The 24,441-nt window shown below is 41.2% G+C and overlaps 1 protein-coding gene across 8 annotated transcripts in view; it reads left to right on the forward strand.

The window, feature by feature from the left end:
- The window catches only part of TMCC1 (transmembrane and coiled-coil domain family 1), a 134,389-nt gene that overhangs the window by 21,625 nt on the left and 88,323 nt on the right, over positions 1-24,441 (forward strand). For 5 of the 8 annotated variants that reach the window (XM_055804097.1, XM_055804101.1, XM_027790582.2 and 2 more), the window contains one exon: positions 3,175-3,425. In XM_055804097.1, coding sequence (XP_055660072.1) covers positions 3,216-3,425 — 210 coding nt within the window. In that variant the 5' untranslated portion in view covers positions 3,175-3,215. Of the gene's footprint in view, positions 1-3; positions 1,179-2,707; positions 3,426-24,441 lie in introns of those variants that run through there. The other 3 variants (XM_055804096.1, XM_055804095.1, XM_027790580.2) reach the window with 2 other exon arrangements.

Here is a 24,441-nt window from a genome sequence, read left to right on the forward strand (position 1 = left end):
AGTACTAGTTTATATATTCACAGTTATCTAATACTGTTTTTGCCAGTTTCTCCTTTTGAACTCTTCTGTTTCCCAGTGCTACTCTGAAATAATTGCACAAATGAAGGACTGTATTAGCCTGTTCTGGGATGTAATAATAACATCTGCTCAGTGTGACTGTATATGGAATTGTGAATTTTGTCCCTGATGTATTCTTGTATGAATAAGAAATGTATGGTTTTTAACTTCAAGCTATGAAGTATTCCATTTCCTCCCTCAGAGTATAAAGGTTGTTATAAACGATGAAAAAAGCGAGCAGGAAACTTGAATCCTAATGCAAATAAATGTGCTAATTGATTCTGCTGATTCACAGTTCTTCACGTTTGTTTATGAGTAGTTTTTTCCCCTAAAGTAGATACTAAGACAGATAAGTAGTTTTAAGGATCTTCATGACAGATAAGCAATTTGAAAAGCTTTTTTCAGGCTCACAACAGGCTCATCATGTGCAAATACAAATAGGCAGATGACAGAAAGCTCCCTATAGGAGCCTCTTGAAGATAAGAGTCAGTGTAATTTCAGAAATCAGTCACGGAATGCACAGGGGTAGTAGTGACTTATTTGTGAGCTAGCTGTAGGCTGATTTGTTTCAAGTTGTTTTGCAGATTGACGTAGGGCTCCTTGAGGCAGGTTAATGGTTTCCAGCAGAAAATGCATGGGACTCTAGTTAGATGGAAGTGCTGTTCTTTAAGATCAGCAGTATTACCAGTGGTAATCTGCATAGAAAGAGTGCAGAAGATCATAAACATACCAGTTAGAGAGTATATGGGGCATCTTTAGTATGAACTACAGTTCTTCAATGGGTCCTGACTGAAAAAAGAATACTGAGGGAATTGGCTAAAATGAAAAAGGCGGTTATGGTCAACTGTCAAGTTTATTTTTTATACACCAAATAATTTAGGGACTCCTCCTTTTTTTAGCCAGTGAGGTTTGTTCACTGAACCGTTTGGTCTGTTGGATGAGAATGAAAAATCTAGTTTTGATTTTTTTTCCCCTTCCAAAACTTGAGTGGAGACCTGCAATTCAACTTTCTGGAAGGCCTGTTACATGAGGAAAAAAGAAATATTAAGAAAAAGCGAGCTCAAAAGTCAAAGCATAATACTAATCGTAAAGGCGCTTGAAGTCATTAAGAAAAGTGTTAAGTATGTAAAAAATAGAAGGTTGGTTTGCACATTTCTTTGATTCTGCCATTTCTGCATGAATATGGATGAATAATTTATATCTTTCTGGGATGTAGTTTATTACTTTGCATTTATGTGTTATTAAACTGGCCAATATTTTTAGACTCAATGCTTAAAACATGTTGAAAGTACTGAGATAAAATCCTGTTTGATTCTAGTATTTTGCTTTCTGTAAGTACTGAATTTTCATCTTGCCTCCAGCTGATAGCAACGACATTTAAAAAAAAGAGCGTGAGGCAGCTCTTCTGATATTTTTGGATGCCAATTTGGAAAGCATTTTGGAGTATCTGTTTAACCCATTGTGTCAGGTTTCAGATGCACAAAATTGAGAGCGCTCTAATTGTGACCTCAATGCACTATGTTTCTGCAGCTGTTTTAAGAATAAAACTGAATGCTCTCAAATCCCAAACATGTTGCATTTCAAATAAAGTGGGGTGAGTTTTTTTTCAAGCACAGGCTGCTTTCTGCCAAGATCGAGGTAGACCTCTGTGATCTGGTTTCTGTATTTATAGAAGCATAATCAAAGCTTTCTCCTGCAAGAGGACAATGATCAGCTTCCAAGCATGTGATCTCATGGTGCTGATGTGAAACTCTTTTGGATACTGTGTCCGTCCTTCCTTCCTTCCTTCCTCATTCCTTTGCTGTACTTCTCCAATAGTGTGTTGCTATATAAGCGCTCAGCTGCAATGTCATATAACCAACTTCTGCCTGAGCCCAGCTGATAGGTAAGGTTGAGCTCTCTTGGAGAAAAACTGCGAGTTTTCTCTCTGTTAAAGACTCAGCTACACATACATGGTGCTGCTCCCTTTCAGATTGGTTGCTTAGTCTACTTAGTTTTATTTTTGTTTTCTGTGAGAACTATGGACGAGACTATGCCAATTGAAATCATTTCGCTTGCCTGTTTTGCTTGAAGACAGATTTTCACATCTAGTTGCTAGTGCCTTCAGCAGATGTTGGCAGTAATAACCCATTTCTTACTATTTGGAAATGCATTACTGACTTGGAAATGTTCTGTTTTCTTGCATATATTACATACTGTGAAGTTAGACACTATGGGAAAATCAGGTAGACAGAGCAGATGTTACATTTGAAGCACAAAATATCAGATCTTTGTCAAGGAACAAAATTAATTCTGCCAAAGAGACTAACATGCTTTTCAGAAGTTTAACCTGATGTTCTGTTAGATATTATGGGCTTGTTCATAACAGACAAAACCCCACTGGTTTCTCCTTGCTCCTCCCCCTTTTGAGCAGCTTTTTTTACCTTTCTGGCTTTCCTGTATCCTTTGTGCTGGGCTTCTTCCCCTAGGCGATGAATGAAATACAAGCTTTGGCTTCTGCATACAGCCTAGATGCAACTAATAGCACATGGAGGGATGCTTGGAAAACTGATATGTTTTGTTTTGTTAATGGCATGTTTTGCGCATTGGAATTTTTAACCCACTACTTTCTGCATGGATGTATAATAATGACTCTTTTGTTTAACATTAGATAAGCATGAGATCACCGTGGCACACCTGCATGTGTAGTCAGTCTTGAAGCAATTGCACACCTAATTGGCTGACAGTCTTGGCATTTTTAAAACAAACACAAGCCCTTTAAAGACAGGGGACATATTTATGTATGAATAGCCAAGTAAACCTGTTGGGTGTCATCAATGGAGCCTTCTGGCAGTGAACAGCTGTGTGATGACCCTGATCCTGGAGGCAAATCCCAAGATCAAGAGACCAAAAAACAGCATGACTCAGAGCAAAAATTATCCAAAATAACCCATAATGCTTTGGAGAACATTAATGTGATTGGTCAAGGCTTGAAGCACCTTTTCCAGCATCAGCGCAGGAGGTCGTCAGTTTCTCCACATGATGTTCAGCAAGCTCAGGCTGATCTGGAGCCTGACATGGATTTGGAAAGCCAGAGCGTCTGTGCTGAAATTGATGGTGTCTCCACCCACCCCACAGCTCTGAACCGGGTGCTTCAGCAGATCAGAGTGCCACCTAAAATGAAGAGAGGGACGAGCCTGCACAGCAGGTGGGGCAAGGCAGATGCCCCGAAAGGAAGCCCACAGATCAACAGGAGGTCTGCTCAAGATATTCAATCAGGTCGACCCAGATCATCATCTACTACAGATGCTCCCACAAACTTGTCCGTGATGGAGATTGCTTCTTCTGTCTATGTAGGTGGAGAGGAGGCCGCAGCAGCAGCAGCAGCAGTAAGTTACTGAGATTTACCTTTGGTCTTTATCACGTCTTTGTATGATTTCTTAAGCCTTTTGGGTCTTGTTTTTTAAAAGCAAGTTTCTTTCAGCAAACACTATGCTATTGTTTCAAAAGCTTCTTCAGTAGTGAAGCAAATAGCTTAAAAGATGCAAGCATTAGTCATTTTCTCACATGGCAGGTGGCTTATTTTACATGTATTTGATCTTGAAATGAGCTACTTTTGAAACATTAGGCTGGTTGGATGGCACACCACAGTCAAACAGGGAGTGATGGGAAGAGCAGCTGCCAGAGCAGTCCTCATTACTAGCTGCTATCTAGTTCCTGCAACAAAACTTTGCATTCGTGTAGATGGCTTTTTTCATCCCCTCCTGTTCTATTGTGTATTTTATAGAAGTGAGGAATTCCAGTATGAGTGAATGAGGCTGTTGAGAGGCTCTGGGAACACTGACTCCGGCCTGCAACTGAACTGTAATGCCAGGCTGACTGTATCTGATTTAGATCAGCCTAGCTATTATGCCAATATGGGGTCACTGCTGTCTCTTAGTTTGTCCAGCCTGTGTGTTCACCGAAATGGCAGTCTCTCTTCTGTGACATGTTCTTGCAAAGCTATGCCTATTGGCTTACTGATGATCTCAAGAAGCAGTGTTTGTCCTACCATCTCTTCTTTTCTAGATCAGTGTAGCTGAAAAACTGTGTTTCTGATTTAACTTCGGCTATAACCTGTGTTTTCCTAAAATTCTTTGCAGGCTTGTTCCTTGGAGGGCAGATCCTTTGGTAAAGATAAGAAGGATTGTGAAACTGATTTCTCATTCACATGCTCTTAATTAAAAAGGGTCTGACCATGACTGCTGGACCAAGAGAAACAGTTCTGCTAGCATTTGATGCTGTTGAGATAACATGGTCCTAAAGCTTACATGATGTTTTCATTTTGAAAATTTATTCTCATATACTACAGTTTCTGGTGTTGGTTAGATTGTGATGGATTGGGGCCAAATAAGGTCTGTTCAGTCATCTGGACGTTGCCTCACCTTGTCTGTAGCAAGGTTGCTCCCTTGTTGTTTTCCTCCCCTTGAAGCCTACTTTGAAATACTCCAAGTGAAAAGCTTTTCAGAGTATTTGGCAGTATATTATGCTTTCAGCGTATTTCCCTAATAGTCATCTGGAAATTAGCATATCTTGCATTTATAGATGGTAATTACAAAGTATTAGCATAAATTACAATATCATTCTAAGGCAGTGAGTAAAGTTTGCTCTTGGGAGAAGCATTGAAGGAGTCTGCCTGGAGCTGTATCCAAGGTTTTTACTACTTGCCAACAAATGATAGAATAGAAATAGTAATTAAGTAAAGAAAAGTGTACAATCTCCTAGGATGGGTTAACTTTGCAATTGCGCCATTAAGAAGCCTCAAGAAGGGGCCTCCTAATAGCTTCAGGTTCATTTGTGTACTGGCTCTCTTTTCATTGTGAGTGAACTAATGATCTTCGTTTCAGGAGAATTTTGGGAAAAGTTGTTAGTTTTCTGGGTTTGTACCCAAATCCAGAAACGTAAGTTTATGAAACATGCTCTGGTTTGTTGGTTTAAAAGCGTAACCTTTACTTCATGTATGAGCAGGGAGATTGAACAGGCCTAAGCATATTAGGTAAATAATATGGGGATATGGGAAAAGACCCAGGGTGAGGTGCCCTTTCTCCCAGCTATGTCAGCTGCTCTGAAGTGTTACCACTGTTGCCAGGATCAGTGGTGTCCAAAGTGGGGTGTGCGTAAGAAAGTCCATTGGAGCGTGGGAAGATTTTTTGTGCCATTAATAAGTAAAACAATTTTTTTGAAAAAACGTTTCTTTTCCTTTCTAATTTCTATTTTTGTGTATGTTTTATAATGTACATATTCAGTAGTACATGTATATAGTTTATAAATAAATATACACGTATTGGCAGTTCATGCTAAAAATTTTTTTTACTGACAGGGGTGTGCAATCAAAGTTTGGAAACCACCGGCCTGGATGAATTGCATCCCTTGGCAGGAGTGACTGGAAAAATGAGAGCTATTAATCTGGTCGTAACTGCATTCTGCTACATCATCTGCTATGTGTGAGAACAAATTTAGGAGTCAATTTTTTGGTAGATAATGGCATTTGATTATTGAGAAGCAGTGACTGTAGCTGTTCTGTTGAGAAGCTTGACATAGAGATGTGTATTCTGTGAATGGTGGCTCTTCTGGTACTTTACCAAGCAGTCATCTCCAAGGAGGATGCGAGAGTGGTTCTTGTTGCTGTTTGCCATGTCCTCAGCTGCTGTGCCCTGTGGCTTGAGGAAAAGGGGCTGCTCAGGCTTTTTCCCCTTCATATTTGGGAGAAGGGAGGCTACTGGAGTGTGAAAGAGGAAAATGAAATGCATGCAAGGATGGGCTTGCTTTGGGGGCTAAGCCATCCAGAGACCTTGGTGACCAGTTGTCCCTCTGTTCCTGATGTACCTGGACAGAAATGATCTTTTAAAAAGTCTTTGGAAGGTGAGAATGGAAAAATCTGATACACTTGGTGTTTTTAAAAGTAGCTTGCTTGCTAACAAACTGCTATTGCAAGAAAGTGACAGCAGCAATCTCCTGTATGCATACAGGCAAGAGGAAGGTAATAGCTGTTCTAGCAGTGTTCACATTTTCCTTTGTGGTGGTGCTTGTATCTGGTGTTGTGCACGCAGGGCCGAGGGAAGCTGTGGGAGTGAAGTTAATGCAGTTATCAGAGCTCCCCTCTCTCACGTGATCGAGAGCAGGCATGCTGCTTCGGGCCATAAGACTTTGCCCTTCTTAACCAGAGTCCTCCAGTTCCTCTGTTCTAATTGGGAATTGCTTCCTGATGCACATTCTGAAAAGTATGGGTGCATTTTTAAATAGAATCCAAATAAACACTTTGGGAATGCTGCAACATTTGTTGATAGGGATGAGTTTTATAGATTTACTTTTCCATTCTCGTTCTATGTATTTCTTAAAATCTCACTTAGTTGTCTTTTAGATCACACACAAAAAAAGAAAAACCCCAATGAAAAATAGTTGCACAGAAAAAAATGTCATTTTCTCTGTAAAGGAGAATAAATAAAACCTTGCTTACTGGTTGCTTCATTCTGTAAAGGTATTTAATTCCTGTAATGTGAAGGTTGAAGACTTGTCATGAAATTCACTGGAGTCCTGGCTTTGCCTCAGTTATCATGTCTGTGCTTTCTTTACTCGTAAACCTGTTTGCATTTATAGCATATATGGTACTTGAACAACACTTTCTAGCTAACAAGACCCTACTTGGGCAGAGGGAAAGAGCTCTTCAGCAGCACACAGCAACTGGTCGAAACACAAAATAAAGAATATGTTTCTTTAATGAGAACAGCAGTGTTGGTGAAAGATTTAAGACTTGATATCATCTCTTCAAGTAAAGATTTTTAGCAACCTGTTCAGTCACTTCCCCAGAAATGTAGCTATGAACTGGGATAGTTTGTGAAGGCCCTTCAAGCTGTAAAAACAAAGAGTCAGCAGGACTTCAAATTGTTCAGAAAAAGGAATTTTTTTTTTATTACGTTTTTTTTATTTAAAATAGTCCACGTTGATGAAGAAGCCAGAGGACCATACAACAAAACAAGTTTAGGTACCACAGCAACTCTAAAACTTAATCTCTAATACCAATCTTTTTGCAAAGAACTTTTATTTTCTGAAGTATTTTGTAGCTCTGCGTAAAGTTTACCCATTCTTTTGACTGCTGTTAGTTTCAATATTACTCTTGCATGTTTTCTTTGAACAGACTTAAAATGGGAGTGTGGAAATTTGGTTTGTGGTTTGTTTTTTTTTTTTTTTTTATAGAACCAAGTAGAAAACACAGCCAAAGCAGCTCTCAAGTTTGTTCTTGGTTTAGTCAAGCTTTCTAAGGGAAAATGTGTGTTCCTGCTCTTCCTTTAGCCTTATTGTAATTTCAGTGTTTGAGTGTTTATGCTTGATTATTGCCTTTTTTTAAATATAACATTCTGCCCAGAGATATGACAAAACAGGAACTTTCTTGATTGTGAATAGTCTTAAGCAGGCTGAGAAACCTTGACTGCCCTCGAACTCATCAGCCTTTTCTAAGTAAGCTAAAGGCAAAAGCCTTGAGTTGTATAAGCTTCAGAGATCTGATGTGCTTGAGTGTGCACTCAAGCTGAGTCAGTACTGATTGTGGCTGTGCACGCACTTACACATGTAAAATTACAAGATAAATGTGGCACTGTTCAACAGCGTTAAATTCAAGATGCAATTGGATGACCTGTTGCTCGCCTTATTCCACAGCTGTATTTTCATGTTGAAGGTAAAGGAAAACAAAGTGCTGTGGATTCCAAACTGATTTTCTCTGGTGTGTAAAATACAAAAACAAGCAAGCAAGAGAGAAAACTGGTTCACGCTTTTATTGGCTATAATGGTCAAGGGACCTGGAGAAACTGTGGTGGCAGCATGGAGCTGTCTCTGGCGTTTCTATCCCAGGCAGTGAGGCTGCATAGTCAAGCACTGCATCTCTCGCCTCTCTGCTTTGAAAAGGGCTAAAGTAAAAGCTGTGGTTGTTGGGATCTAGTGGCAGTGTGGAGCTTTGCTCAGTTTTGTTTTCCATGGAGTTTCTGTGCACTACGTATGACTGAGCTGAAGTAATTGACCACTATGAAACTTTTCTTCCTCCTTTCCCTCCACATGTCCTAAGCTCTGCTTCTTTCTGCTGGGTTCTCTTGAGAAGAAAATGGAAGCATTTGAATAATTCACCTAAAGTCTGCAGAAAGCAGCAAGGCTTTTGGCTCAGAAGACTCTGAGCAGAACCGACACAGTCAACAAAGTATTCAACATGTTATCTCTAACTAGTGAAAGGGAGATCTTCTGCCGAGTACCAACTAGTAGTTTCTCAGCTAATTATTACCAGGTGACTAGCCATGACAGCCTGGAAGACATTTGAAAGAATTTGGAGTCCAGTTTGCTATGGAGTAGTTTGCACGGTCTCTGGGATTAGCAGTAAAAAAATATAAATAATTATACTCTTCCATTATTTTACAAACTTCATTGCTGCATGGTTTTATCAGGTTCTCATGCAAAGCCAAGAAGAACTAGAAATAAACAGATGCCGAACTGGCTGTGTGACTTAAGACCCATCCTAGATGGGTTGGTTGTGCTGAGGGATATGTAAATTTATGTCAGGGTGCCAAGTGCACCCCCCAGCTTCCCGAAGCTTAGCTGCCTGCATGCAGCATCAGCTGGCTGGCAAGAGCTGTGGTCTCAGCAGTGGCCTGCAAGTCCTCTTTGGGAGCCACTTTTAGGCTGAGACTTGTGCTCTCAGTTGATCTGAGCCCAGACCTATGGACTGACCTCCCAGATTAACCTTGGACCTGCTTCATCACTCTGGACCTCTCTGGCAATCCGGATGTTCAGCTGAACCCAGCTGCCACCCTTGGACCTGGTGTGCTTGCCTTGCCCCGGAGTTCACCCACCTGCTCATGAAGTTCTTCATCTGCTGCTGTGGGAAGGCAGTGAAGCGAGCACTGCCTGCTGCCAAAAGCACTTGAAGTACCTTGGCTGGCTTTTCACTGATTTGGATAAAGAAAGGAAGAGTCTGCCAGTTCAGCTGTTGGGGCTGGGGTGGCCTGGACTCCCCAAGATGTTTTGGCAGAGAATGTCTGGCCCCCGTCTCAGTCTATGGGCAGGGTCACTTCATGTGTTTAGGTGTTGTTATATTCAGGTATTTTGGCACAAACCCTAAATGCTTCCAGAGAGGGATGCTAATTTTTGGATAACAGTAAATCCATTATTTGCCAAGAACTCAAACTTCAAAAAAGTGCTTGGTTCACATGAGACCATGAATTTGCTTGTCCCTTGAAAATTGCTCGCCAAGAGGGCACCATCTGCAGCTTGCCTAGATCTCAACTGGTGCAGAGAATGGGAGCTAAAATTAGGTGGGAAGGCCAGTCTCAATCACTGGTAAAGAAATTGTTGCACCTGCGTGTTGATGGTTCCTGCCTTTTGTCTTTTAGCCAGTAGTCTGTAGGAGGGGGAGAAGAGTTTGGTGGCAGAGTTGTATTCTTTCTTTTCCTAGGAGATTTTGCTGAGTCCAGGTGGCGTACTCCATTTTGCCCCCCAAGAGCTGGTAACAGTACTGTCTCACAGTGTGGCACAAGAACTGAAAGTCATTCAGAAGCTCAGTGCAACCCTACACCTTAGGAAGTGGGCATCTCTAGTGTCCCTGCCGGCAAACACCTAGAAAGACTATGACTTCTGTGGTGTTGCTATGAAATCCACATAATTTTGGGAGTTGTAATAGTCACATGAGCTGCCCTTGACTTAAGTTGTATAGAAAATGCAAAGTAAAAACTGGGAAATGTTTTTTGGGTTTTTTCCACAAAGAGGGAAAATGCCTGCTTGATATTCTATGAAAGGCACTATGTGTGTTGCTGTATTAATAGAATGTCTGGCAATTATTCCAATCTGAGGCATGCTATCTCAGCTGTGGCATGTGTCTGTAGGTATTAGGCTTAAAGGGTGTTGATTCCACTTGAAGTTACAAGCTAATGGTAGTCAACTCAACAGGTTAGGTGCAGATGATTATACAGCTTTAACGTATGACAGCTTTTACTGACTTTATAATATAAAGATATAATGCATTTAAAAATCAGCTACATGTAAACTTTAAATCACTGATATGATTAGTGGCAAAGCTTTCTGATTCATGATTCGATGAAATCAGGCAAGCACGATGCAGCCATTTAAGTTTATGAAAGACATTGAGTGTGTTTGGTGTTTGAGAAGCCAGCTTAGCATTCAGTCTACCACACTCATTAGTTTTGACTAAATTAATGAATTGCTAAACCTGTAACTCTTTATTCAACAATTTGTATTGCAAAATGAGTTACAACACAATCCAAATGGAGTTATCTGACAGATATCATGACAGATCAGGGTTGAGAGTCCTCTGGACTCCTGGGTTCTCGAGTCTGTATGGATTGTGTATACAGCAAACCTTCACTCGATTTTCTTTTTTGTTTTATATTAATTTTCTCAAGACTTTGCCTATTTGTCTCCTTCAGCTCTTTGTGATCTTACCTTTTAAATAACTTTCCTGCCCTTTTGTTTTTAAATAAAATGCTACCAATTTCACTTCCTTGATTTTGATGCTTGCTGATGACAGTGAGGATTCACTGACTCAACTTGCCTCAGCAGGGAGTATTTCCTTTGAAATTCTTTTAAGACTTTTGTGTATTCAACTATAATTACAAAAATATCACTGAGCTACAGCATTGGTTAATCTGTTTGAACATACAGGCTATACAAGCTACAAGGACAATGAAACAACATATATAACGGAAAAGCTGTGATTTAATGATGACAAAAACTGCGTAACAGGAATTGTAGTTAAGCAAGAGAACTGTAATTTTTCTGGTTCATGTATTCTGTCATCATTTCATCTGCTGGTACCTATTGCTGTCGTGATGTAGCCTATTTTTGCCTGCAGCAGATTTCTGCCATCTCTTACGGAGTGCTGCTGCCCTGTCAGAGCCTCAGTGGTGAACTGAGCACAGCTGCCCCAGTGCCTCACTTCTGCATTGCCCAGGTGGTCGGTGCTTCAAGAGCAGCAGGAGTTCCTGCTCTGCTTTCCCTTCTTTTTTGATTTTCCTCCCAGTGTTCAGATTTCTGTCATTTAGAAAAATGACAGAAATGGATGTTTTGTTCTCTTCTAATTATTTGTTGCACTACAGTACGTTGAAATTAGCAGCAGTGCGTTCCATTAGTCAGACAGCTTCCTGTAGCTACTACATAATGCTGCACAGTGTCTGTGGTTATAAAGTCTAAGGTTTGCCTGTGACTGCAGAAGGTTTTGCTACATGTAGATGTAAGAAGTCAGCAAACTTGGATTGCTGAGAAATTAGCATTTGGTTATATTTTATTGAAGGCTTGTAAGAGCCTTTGCTGGCTGCTGTGAAATTGTCAGTGCTTATGGGAACAGCAGGAACTTTACCTATTGCAAATGTATTTGTGAAGAGTGGATGAGCAGAAGCTTATGTGCTTCTGTCTAGAGTTTACTGGTGAAGCTCAAGACCTGTTAAACACATCCAGACTATATCCATATCTTCCATTTTTTGTGGAGTCAAGCCCTGAGCCTCATCCTGTTGTGTGTGGCAAGGCTGCACAGTGATTTAAATTTATGCTCGACTCTGCCTATGTAAATGCTGTTCTGAGCATAAGTAATGTTTGCGATTTGATCACTTGCTCAGTTGGTCCTGCTGGAACCTGTTACACTGGCTTTTTAGCACTAGGTGCTGTGTCTGAGGTACAGTTTGGAAAAGGAAAAAACCCTCTTATCTCTATCAGCATGGCCATGCCAATGAAGTAAGTGGCAAAAGTGAAAAAGAAATTTTGTGATTAAATTCCCTGGTAAAGTCGGGCCATACCAGCATTGGGCAGCTGTGAAAGGCCAGGGCTGCTCAGACCAGGAAAGACCCAAACAGATCCTGGAACCTGCCTTCTGCAGATTCTTCAGGGCCCACTCATGGGAAAGAAGTTTTCCACACCTGTCTAACATGCATGAGTGCTGCGTGCAAGTTCTTACCTGGAAAAGATACCAAACAGATAACGATACTGATATTTTCTGGTTTCTTCTCTGTTCTTTCTTCAAATTTCTTAAAGCCTTAGTCTGCTACCAGGCTCTTATCCTATCACCTTTTTATTTCCTTTTTTTATTTTCCTTGTGGGTTTTTTTTTTCAGCTATATGAGCCAGACTGAAGTTGTCTGTCTTCACGTGCTGGACATGATTTTAGAACTCATACTGCATTTTTAAAAATACCTACAGTCAATGTCCATCTTTCATTTCTTAGCCAGAGTTTCTGGTGTGCCACAGACTTCTCATTAGGCTTCAGTCTTCCTTTTCCAGGAGTTTCTTCTTTCTCCAGCCTGCGTATTTACTGCAATGGGGTCCGTTTTCAGCTGTATCCTGATTAGATCACCTACACTTTCCTTTTCATGCTTATAACCCCATTTTATTCCACACACACAACGCACTGCCAGGAAGCTTATGAGGTTAATTTACTCAAAGTATTGTATTGTAAACCCAAAAGGGGGTTTTGTTTGGTGGCTTTTTATTATGGTTTTGGTGGTGTGTGTGTTTTTCACTCCCCATGCTTTGTGTGGATGCTGCAAAGTTTTGGAGACACAGGAGTCTTTATTTCTTGTTTGTTCTGCAAAGCCACTCAAACAAGATTGGGACTTAGAGAGTTCCCTGGGTAATTGGGTCAGACCGAAGTGTTTAATGCATTGTCACTGCTGCTTTCAAAGGCAGTAGAGCTACCTGCTTAGTGTGCTGATGTAATTTAGAAGAGGTTATCTTACCATACAGACAAAAGCATAGTAAAATCTCTTCTGTATCTTTACAGCACTAGTTTATGTAAAGAACAGGGTTAAGTCAGGGGCAGCTGTGGTACTATTTTAACTTTGCTTTTAAATAGGTTGATGCTGTAAGCATTAACGCATGTTTGCATGGTTCTCCAAAATACTGAGTATTGGATGAGCCTGATTCTGTGCGGTGCTGAGAACTTCTGCTCTCAGTGGGAATTAAGGACATAGAGTACTTTGCAGCATAAGGGGGGGTAAATTCTTAATAATCCTCTGCACACACAATACTATGAACTAAAAATATTTTTCTGTTCTCTGTTCTCTCAATTTCTTGTTGAAATAGAAGGGCAAAATGTTATCCTAAAACCATAGATTGGATTTGTTCTAAGACCTCGTTTACATACATTTGCATGTGTAATAATCCTGCTGCATGTTGTCAGGCTTTGTATAGAAACTGAGAAATGAGATTGTCATAGCATGGAAAATAATGTAATAATTAAATTCTTACTGAGATACTTCACTTGGGCTTGTATTTCAAGCAGTTTAAATTTAAATATTTTTGCATAAAAAATCTTCTCTCGTAGAGGCAGCCCACTGAGCTGAGAAATAAGGATTGTGGTGGTTTGGGAATGATTGAGCCTTGGGTTTTTTTTTACCACTGAGATCCTTATATCAGGGCTTATACGCCAGGCATTGCTGTTAGAGCAAGGTGACAGTGAGGTCAGTTTATTCATTCAGGGTTTCTGTGCAGTGAATTGTTTTGGCATATCTGGTGGAAGCCCTTGGCTGACACCTAGTATCATGAAGGTGACAGACCAGCTGGGATTAATTCAGTATCAAATTATTTAGTGGATTTGCAGATTTTTGCCTCCATAGGTCCAAACATTTCCAGGTTGCCATTTACTTGCCTCAGGGTTACAGGAATGATAGGAAAAAGTATTTGCTGTCCTGCAGCAAGATCCCCACAGGGCAGCTTTCCAGGGCACCACTCACTTCACATCTGCGGCATCCGGACAGGACTTACTGTGTCCTTATCCTCTTTTCAGTTTTGATGATCAGTTCTCATAAGTATTTCAGATATCTTTGGATTTTGGTTAACAGCTTATATCTGTTACTATCCACATTTTTGAAAAATACTACATACGCTTCTGGAATAAGTGTCCAGTCTTTAGTTTGCAGGCTCCTCAGTATGTTCCAGTGATGATGTTGACGCCATGAGTATCAAAAGCCTACTAAAATGACAGTAAGATTGCTTTTCTTAGTTACTTCTAATGACTCTTTCCAACAAGTCATGCTGGTCTACAAACTACATATTAACAGAAATAAGGTAGCATATCCAACTGTGCTACCCTTTCAAGTGTATGTAGTAGAGTTGTGGAAGAATGAACAGTTTCCCTCCGATGGTAAATAGTCTTTTAAAGCAATAATTTATTTGCCAGAAATATTTTTTACAAATTCTTCTGTTGTAAACATCATGAAATGCACCTGGGACAAACACTTGTGAAAAGACAAAATATGAAGGTTTTTTGTAACACTAAAACTGTGTGGAAGGTCTACTGTGGCTATAAACAATATGTCTTAGATCTATAAAAGATCACTTAGGCTTTAACCCATTTCCTAAAAGAGCAAGCAGTTGTCTTAACATCATACTCTGATGTTTGCTCTCCCTTTCAATTTGAGTAGGTGGTAACATTTTTGAAATTTTGTCATAACTGATCCTGAGTAAAACATTTTGTAGCTTTGGCCATAAAGGACTGTTGTTACGTTGGAAATAATATTTGTCACATGAATACATTGGGCTAGTCACAAGCCCTGCTGGAAGTTCTTCCAGTACTTGCAGCTGAGTCACGTTAAAACAGCACTAAGCTCACAAAGTTAGTGTAGAGGGTCTGCCTGTTCATCCTGGTTAGGTGGTCTATAACAGATTCCCACCATATCTGCCTTGTGGGCCTTTGCCGGTACTGTGAGTGGAACATAAATGATATGCATATGCATAATTTTGACTGGCTTTGTGTAAAACTTAAGAACTTTTACTCATTTGGGAGGGTAAAGTAGGAGTTACCTGTATCCTGACAGGAAAGCATACAAGAACCTGGATGGACTTGTGAATGAGGAGCATTTCGGGACAATGGTATTTTTTATTCTCTTTCTTAAAACTGGTGCTGCAAGCACCTGGAGCTACAAATCTGAGCGGAGCTACAGATCTGAGCTTCCAGCAGATCTAAATGGACAGCTGTGCACTGTGTGTAAGAGTGACTAGTGCAGCTCCGGCGCTTGTGACTGCGAATGCAGAAAAGTGCAGCCCAGCGCTGATGCTTCGTAGGGGGTAGGGGTGCATTGTTTGTATCTTGCAACAAGATAGGATGCTGGCAGGTCATTGTAATGGCTTAATTGCAGATTGAGGTATGTCAGGAGTAGGCTGAGGATTGCTTCACAAGCTCAGAAATTAATCTTCAGTTGCTTAATTGCTCTGAAAGACTGCTGTACCAGGCGCTGCTTTTCCCTGCCTGGGAACAGTAACCTTTGTAAAGCACAGGAGTGGCATTAGGCTCAAAGTCTTCTCTATGGGCAGAGAGCATGCACATTATATATAAGGAGAGCCAAGAATTCAATTTTAGTGCAATTTGAAGTCTTAAGGGCCTAGGTGTCATTAATCCGGATCTAATTGTAACAGAAAAATAGTTCAAAAATTCTGTTACAATCATTATACACGCACTTCTTAGTTTATAGCCCTGATCTTAGGGTTGTGCTCACCCTTCCACTGCTCCTCTACATCCTACAGTTGGTGACTTCATTCTGGTCAGGGTGGAGGTGAGTGTGTATTACAGCAGGTTGTCAGCCTCTGGAGCCCTTCTCTGGGAAGAGTTCAGTGTTCAGGTTGATGATTTCTTCCTCACCCAAGGATGTACTTGGGGTATTTTTTTAATGTGTTTGCAAACACACGTTTAGACCTTTCTCTTTCCTCATTGGTCTGCAGCTCCATGTGCATCCAAATGTACTATGTATGGTGCCTTTTCTGTATATCACATCCTCTTTTTGTGTGTTCTCTTTTTTTTTGTTGTTTGTTTGGTTGGTTGGGGGTGTGTGGGAGGGACAGGACTGACCCAAACACATCTTTCTGCAGCTCCACATCTACATTTCTTGAACTGACCATTGGTGGGCTGTTTGTAGCTGTGAGGTTTCCAGTGCCAGGTCAGTGCCCCATCTCTTATCAACCTGTGCCTGCACTCCTGTGTCGCAGGACATCATTCCAACGTCTCCACTTGTCACAGCCTCTCCTGTTGCGATACAGGCCTGTATTTCATTATGCCACATCAGTACTGCGGAGCTATGTGAGTGTCTTGTTCCATGTAGAAAACCCGCTTGCTGCTATCTATAAGCTGTGGGGTTGTACATCACAGTGATAAGCACAAGTGAGACAGATTAGCCATAGACAGCCGGTCAGTTGGGGAAACTGCTGTGATGGCTAAACCAAATGAAATAAAGCTGCTGCAAGCGGGTCCAGAAAAGCTCTGACAGAGCAAGCCTCAGTCCTGAGGCATTGCACACTCAGCACACAGCCTGCAGCGTGTTGCTAGCAGTGGCAGTACTGTATTATAGGGCTACATGATGACTGTGGGAGCTTTAAAACTTTTTTTGTTTAACTGTTAATTATCTGAATACTGCTTATGTTAAGAAAGAAAATAAAGGTTAGTAAGACTTTATGATATTTACTACTGCTGCAGTGCATAACTTAATCCAGTCCCAGACAATGTATTATTCCTTCATTTATCGTATAATTTAAGCTTAATCTGAGGAACCAAAAATTCTAGAAATCTGTTAATACATTTCTCTATCTACAAGTGTATGAGTGTTGCCTATGATTTTTGTCTTTAATTTTTGAACAGTCAGCTATTTCCTAGTTTTCTTTTTTTTTTTTTCCTGCTTCCAGAAATTCAGTTCCATGGAGGAGAACAGCAGATCATTGTGAGAGTTTTAAAGATTTCTTTCAAACCTGTTTTCTGCTGAGCATGCTTTTAATTTGGAAGTTTTACAATCCAGCTGTTTTTCTTTTCTCTCATTTTCAACTTGCAGTACTTTTTCTCTGTGTCTGACTTCAGAAAGGTAATTTTCTCTGCTGAGAACTGTAGCCATGATTCTTCCACACAGTTCTTTTTCCAGAAGCTCACAGATACTTTTCAGTCAGGCAGACTTTCCTTCCCCCAGTGCTCTGGAAGCCTGCATCTGCAGGTATCAGGGAAACTCCTTGCTCTTGACAGGTTAGGGCACAAAAATAAGGAAAAGAAGTGCTTTCTGCAGAGGACTTTGATACATCTGGAAATTTAGTGGTGCTGTAATTATAGATTTTGATAAATAGGTGTGTATTAATGTAGCCTGGGTTTTTTTGAGTCAGAACAGGTCCTTGTGACTGACTGTAAGTGAAACGCATTAACTTTCCATAATAAGCTTGCTAGTATTTTCTTGAGTGAGTGTGTGATTTGGTCATTTGAGGATTACGTTCTTACTCTGAATAGCTATTCTCATCTCAGGTTACTGGTTTTTACTCTATAGGTAACAGTTGTTTCACTGGCAGGGACTAAAATGACAGCAAAGGCTCAAGGATGTAGTGTTGTGGTTTGAAATCCCTTTGCAAGCCCGTAAATTTCACGTGTTAGATTGAGTGTGGTGAACACCTTTTTCTGCCTAAGCTACTTAGCCTTCCAAAGTAACAGAGGCTGTGTATGATAGAATTACCTGACACTTCCTGAAGCTTTCTGATGCAGTATGATGTGTTAGTGAATAATAGTAAATGCTATAGAAAGGGAAGAATCATTCCTTATGGTTAAGGGAGCATCAGTAGGTGCTAGCAGATGTGGCATTAAGAGGATGTTTTCTGACACCACAATGTGAAATGGACCAAGACAATAGAAAATATAATGTAGGTGAACAATCCATACTGGCTAGAAAATAAAGAGAATGACAATAGGCATTGAGCATCTTCAAGTTCCCTGTAATATGGTACTGGGTTTTTTAGCTGAGAGCATCTGCTGTGTGTGGTTACCTCTTTCTCCACAAACGGCTGGTTACTTGGTTGCTCGATTACAAAGCTGGAAAATCAAACTTCTGTAGGTGATGCTGTTAAAACTCAGCCGTGGATCTTTTGCTGACATTGTTCAGAGTCATGATGAAGCAGGCTAGGGAGATGTGTGTATGCTGTATGGTAGCAGAGCTGCTGGAGCTGTGTAACCAGTATTTTTGACAGGTTCATGTCTTCCAAACTATAGTACCATCCAAGATCATCCCCACATCTCCCTTAGGATGGGAGTCAATTTTAGTAAAATGGTGATGTGAGCAATTACGAAGTGTGCTGAAATAACCTCACCTATGTTATCTTTAACTCTGTTGATGTTACCAGAGTTAAAGATAATGCTTTGTTTGCCTGTTCACTGTAGCAGCACTGTATGTAATTGTGCTAATATCAAATTCCGTGGCAACTCAAAAACATTTTAAGTGGCTTCTAATTGTAGGATTGACTGTGCGGTGTATGTATCTTATTAATAACCATTTTTGTAAAGTTGTTAGGAATGCTTTCTGAAGCTTCCTGAAACTGTTCTTCTGTGGTAATTCTAACTGTGCTTTAGTTGGGAATTAATGTTAAAATAATAAAACTTTGGCATTCCCCTTGCAGTAGCCTTTGTACCTCCATTTGTTACTTCAATGAAAAAATGGGTGGCACGGAGGAGGAGGTATCGTAAGATTTTTGCCAGGGTGCTAGCAGCAGGTAGGGCTTGTGGCATTGCTATTTGTGTCTTGTGCAGTTTGCAGCCAGAGATCCTGAATAAAGAGCTGATCTCATCTCTTGGTCCCATGGCATGTGGGAAGGAAGGAGAATTTACTGGGGTGCATTAAAATGCTACAGAGATAGGAATGCTGTGACTTTAGTGATGAGAAGTGGAGATTGCTGTTCTCAGCCAGCAAACTGGTGCTAGCCAGCAACAGAAATACAGCCCCTGGTGAAACTACTTCTTTTACCTTGAAGTAGTTTTTACTTTTGTTTTTAAAAATATATGTCTAAGCAGTGCTATGCATGTTCCACTACCTGCCAGCACTGAATCTATGCAGGACATATGGGTTGCATGCAAAGTAGGACCTCCTAAGATAAAGCGGATGAGGAAGTTTTATTAAATTACCAGCGTTTGGGACTTTGAGTGAGGACACACTGGTGGCAGCTGCAGCCCTTACTGGCCTGAAAGCCAAGGTGCTGGGAAAAGGAGGTCGATTTCTATTTTCCACTCAATCGTTAACTTTATTTGTGAATCTGGTGACTTCTGTTCTGAGGTCTTCTTAGATGGGGTTGATATCTTCTACGTATGAGAGCATTTTGATGAGCCTTAAGTGTGGGGGCTTTGGCAGGGAAAGGTACTTGAGGTGGTGTGGCAGAGGGGCTGGCGCAGTGGTGACCAACTGTGCCTGGGTGCCTCTTCTGCATCACGCAGGACGGGTGCCCTCCATCACTTGCAGCGCAGGCGTCCTGGAAGCCAAGCCAAACCTGATGGGAGCTGTGCGAAAGGTCCCTTCCGTTCTCGTAGCGGCAAAGATTTAGTCAACAGAGGGAGCTGTGCCTGTTCCGAAAACGGACACAGAAACAGTTCACCGCATCCATCCTGAAAATGGAGTGGCTGGAGCGACTGAACGGAGACACAGTGTTTCATCCGTGTGATGTTTGGGAGAGGATTATCTTAACACAACAGGAAAATAATGCTTTCTGGAAAATACAAACGATTATGAAAGTAGTTCAATTTAGCCCAGAAGAAAAATATTTAAACTGTACTGAAATTGAATCTAATTTTGTTTTCCTAAAGCAACATATACCCTGTCATATGCAGAAAACTGCAGGCTGATGGTAACAATTGGAGAACATACAGGTATCTTTAAAAATATTGTATTTTGAAATATAAAACAAACTGAAAGGGTTGATCCTGAGAATGTGTATGCTTGAATACACGAAATTTTATCTTCCAAACTTTCTGCAGCAAGAAAATATCTCTGCTCTTGGTTATTCCAGAGATATTTCTGTAAGAAGCTATCAGTAAGACATGTAACTATTCATTTACATTTACTAAGTATTGATTTAACTTTCATATATATATATGCTAACCTTACATAATGCTAAAAAATAATTTAAAACCCTGCTCAAAACTGTCAGTGTGATGTATAAGTAAAAAGCTGTAGCAGATCAAAATGAAAAGGATATTAAAAAATTCAATTCTTATTAAGCATTTTTAAAAAGAAAAGTGGTCACAAGGTATTTCGTACTAAACCCAAATTCTAATTGTTTTGTGTTCTCATGGAAGGATATTGGGCAGAGACACTAGTTCATTAGGTCAAATTCATCTAAAATTTGAAAATAAAATTCGGTGGCTTTTAGTAAAATCTGGATTTTCTCCATCCTGAATGTGGTAACAAACCAATTTTTCTTGTTTGGAGAACAGGCTTAGGGTTTAGGAGAGGGACTGTGTAGAAATTGTACACGGTAAGCTGCTGTTTTCATGGAAGGGATAAGCGAATCTCCAGAACTGCTGAATTACATTTTTAGACTGATCTCCAAGACCCTAGTAACATCCCCTCTGAAATGGTTTAGACATGACAAATGGGGCGGTGTTGGCTGCCACGGGGGCTGTGTGCCACGAGCCACACGGACCAGGAGGGCAGAGCTGTGTGTGAAGCGTCCGGGGTGCTGCAGGGCCTCCGTCTCTTAGTGCGTCTTGTGTGTGTTTCATTTTGGGCATGTTCAGCACCTATGGGTGGTTCTGCTGTGCGTCCTCTGTGGGAGGAAGAGACGTTGCCCTCTTGCGAAGCTGTATGGTGGTGTGCAGGGGCAGGACAGGCAGCTGGTCCAGTTGTGAGCAACTTTTCCCCACCCGGGGAATGTGAGTGCCTTGCTTTTGTTTGGCCAGAGGCTGCGGAGGGCAGTGGATTAGCCCTGGGAAAGCCCGTGGCAAAACTGTCAGTGAAAGGGGGGTTGTTCTGGCACTGTGTCATACTTGATCCAGCTATGGAGTCGGGTCCTTTCAAGAAATAGTATGATTGATAAAAAGGATGGAGAAAATGCCTGAGCAGGATTGTTGAACTGATAAAAATTGTAACCAAAGCTTTTTTTTAAGGGAGGTGCTGATGTGTGCAGTAGACTGGATGTTGCGTTGCTGTCAAGGAGAGCCAGGGTGCAGCGCAGCCCTGCGCTGTGCAAGGCTGATGCGCACAGAGCCTTGTCAGAGCTCCCTGAAAGCATCCGAACATGCCGACTCCATGTACAGAAGCAGCATCTGATCACTTGAGTGTTACCAGCATTTGGTCACTTTAGTGTGTCTTCTCCAACTGACTGAAATCTTTCTGGTTTTATACTTTTTCAAAATCTCAAATCACTAAATGGTTGCCGATTAAGACTGTCTTGACTGCTCCTTGTAATTAACTCACATGTTTTCTGCTGACAGTCAGAAGCATTTGTGCCACTGACCCAGCCGAGGTCTTTGTTTTACATTCTCTTTACTGGAGTTCCACTTGCAGTGTTTCTAACACAAGAGGAGCAAATTGAGTTTTTGGCCTAGCTGTGTAGGCGTGCTTCTCTGAACAGAACAGTGGAGGTGTTCTAGTGCAGAGAGGGCTACACCTTGCGGTGTGTGGATTGATTCCCATAACAGCAATGTGACTGGGAAGTATTACCTGGCAGCAGTTTCTGCTGTAATCCCTGTTGTCTGTGGAATGTGCCAATCCTTTGGTGAGAAGCCTTGCCTCGTGGGGATGAGTTCCCAGAACTGCAGACATCCAGTGGAGTAATTCTGAACTAGTAGTTGGAGCATCCCATTAAGCTAAGGCAGTGCTGCACTCTGGGTCCCTGCCTTTGTTCCTACTGGAGCTGATTATTACAGCACATGCTTGTTTTTATGGTCCTTTTGGCTGGACTTGTTGGCAAAACTCTTAAGGCCTTAAATTCTGTTGCAAGCATTTTGGACTTCTGTAGACTAGGAGGAGGGGGTACATCCTCTTGCACAAACCTTAATTTCATCGTTTTTGTTTAACACAAAAGTGCTGCTACTAAATATTTACTGTTTCCGCAGTAAACTAAGCAGGTAGCAACCCCCTCTAATTTTTTTTTTTTTTTTTAAAAAAAGGGAGGAGTGTCAGGGAGAAAATTTTTACTTCTCCAGGAGGCTTCTTGAAGTTTTAAAATTATAAAGAACAGTACCTTGGGTGGAAATGGATTACAGCTGTGGAAGTCTCATATGTGGATATTATGTTGATAAATGATGCCAGTGTCTGTACTCATAGCATAAATATAAAATATTTCCTGATTTTTTTTCCCAGGCTTCCTTCCCTTTAATTTGCACAACATACTGATTGTTGTTTATAACCACATTTTATACCTCTTTGCATACAGAAAGTTTTCTGTTACTTCACTACTTCTACTTTTCAACATTTGCTAAATATTCAGATGTAATTGACTGTCTATGTATTACTCCGTTGTGTATACTTATATATCTGCATGTAACTGAATGCCAATGCCTCTAGGAATTCTGATGCAGTAAGCTGTTCAGAGTGTCTCTTCAAAAGTTTGGTATGTCCAAATCTTTCACGTTACTACTTTAGTCTGTGGCTTCAGAAGTACTGTATATTATAGGCAGCTTTGGAAACATTAGTGTGATGAGAGATTATTTTGAATGGTTAAAGTGGTTTATGTTCCTGAATAGAGGGAGAAGAATTCGCCAATTAATCTGTGACACAAGAATGAATTGCTGTAGGAAGGTAATACTAGGGGAAAAAAAAGTTACAGCCCAGCAAAAGGGGAGTAAGGAAAAAAGATGCATGTGTCTATACATAAGAGTAGGAGCCATTCATTAAGTATGCAGATCATAAAAATCAGTTTGGAAATGTTGAGTGTGAGGCCTCGGCTACGGAAGCAAAGGAGAATGTTGCTATCGTAAATTTTGCTAATCTATCAGTTCCATCTCAGTCTGATGTGGATTACATTTCAGCCTGGAGGTCTCCTTTCCCATATCTGTATCTGTCTTGCCCAGACTGAGCCACATGGCCCGATGGGGAAGGAGACCTGGGTTCCCATAAATGAACCAAGGGGTGATGCGTCTGAAGTGATAGAGGAGGTACCAGGCAGTCCTTGGGGCTTTTGGCACTGAGCCCCAAAGGGCAGGAGGGTGATCACCCAGAGCTGCCCTTATCTGCCGTCAGACTGTGTGGAAACGGGGAAGTTTAGATGCAGCAGATAAAATGGCAGGATGGACCAGCCATCCCTGGCTGCCCATGTTCCAGCGTTTTTGTTCTGATGTTTGTGGTGGGAGTTTGTCCCCCACTCTGTGTTACTGACCGTTTACTTGCACTTCCTTCACAACCCATCCAACTGATCAGTGCGTCCCCAGGTGAAATGCAGAAATCCTAGGTGTGTCTTTCAACACACAAAAAAAGACCGGGAGAAGATGGAGAGAGAGAGTTTTGGAGAAGCTATTTTCATCCCTGAGAGAATGTTGCCACGGGAATGCTGACAAGCCTGCAGGTCTCAACAGCAGTAAGTGTGGCAGCTTTCCAGACATGGGGACTTGTTCAAGATGGTGTAGATTTCCTGCAGTAGGAATTGAATGGTGTGCACAAGGCTTCTGAACATAGTCAAACTGCAGAACAAGAAGTACCGACCCAGTTCAGAGAGGAGAAAAACACGGCTGATGGATGCAGAATCCCCTGAGCATCTGGTTTGTGCTCCACCAGCATGAGGAGGTTTTCCTGGTGTCTCAGTCCCATCAGCTTCTTTTGCTGTGGGCACTACATGGTTGTTATAAAATTGAAGCCTGGTAGCCGGGTAATGTACTATGTGTTTCCAAGAAAAGTGAGCACTTTGAAAAGGAGTCCCAATTTCTGGCAGGGAACACTTCCTCTGTACAGAACACGCCTCTGCATTTAGAAACTTCTGAGTTACCACTGACAGGGCAGAATGCTACCAAATAATTCTCTCGTATCACAGCTGGAGTTTTCAGTGCTGAAGTATGCATCTATAGATGTTACTTTTGTATGACAGTTATAAAATAAACACCTCTGTCTCATCTTTTTGTAACTTTCCCAACAAGTTCTATTTAGAGAACTACACTGACCCTTCCCATAGCTGTATGGGCCATGAAGGGTTATCTCCCCTATCTCTAGCCTCCAAGTCATTTCATGACTTTAAAAATAAGCTAAAACCATTCTTCCTTAAGACCAATGCTCTGGCCTAAGTCACCTTTGTTTTTCTATACCACTACACAACCATGCATGGCAGTGAAGTGTACTTTCCCAGTACATGCCATAGAGGGCAATTTTGGAGCTGGTGCACAGCTGACTTCTAACAGCTGGGTGCACGCCGTAGCCATAGAATGCTACAGAATCCAGGTCCTTCAATTTGTTGTAGCTGGCACATGGCATGCGATCCTTTTGGCCATTGTGCCATGGTCTCCTTCCCATTGAAACAAAGGTCTATGGACAGTGCTGGTGAGCTGTGGGGTGCTGGGCAATCCAGCCTTGCCCTGATACGGAGTCAGAATTCAGCTGGGATATGCTCTGGTCCCAAGACTTGTGAGCTGTTCCTGATTCCAGTAGTTTTCTTCATAAACTAGGGTTATTCTGAAAAT

The sequence above is a fragment of the Falco peregrinus genome, chromosome 5 (assembly GCF_023634155.1).
Source record: "Falco peregrinus isolate bFalPer1 chromosome 5, bFalPer1.pri, whole genome shotgun sequence".
In the NCBI taxonomy this organism is placed as follows: domain Eukaryota; kingdom Metazoa; phylum Chordata; class Aves; order Falconiformes; family Falconidae; genus Falco; species Falco peregrinus.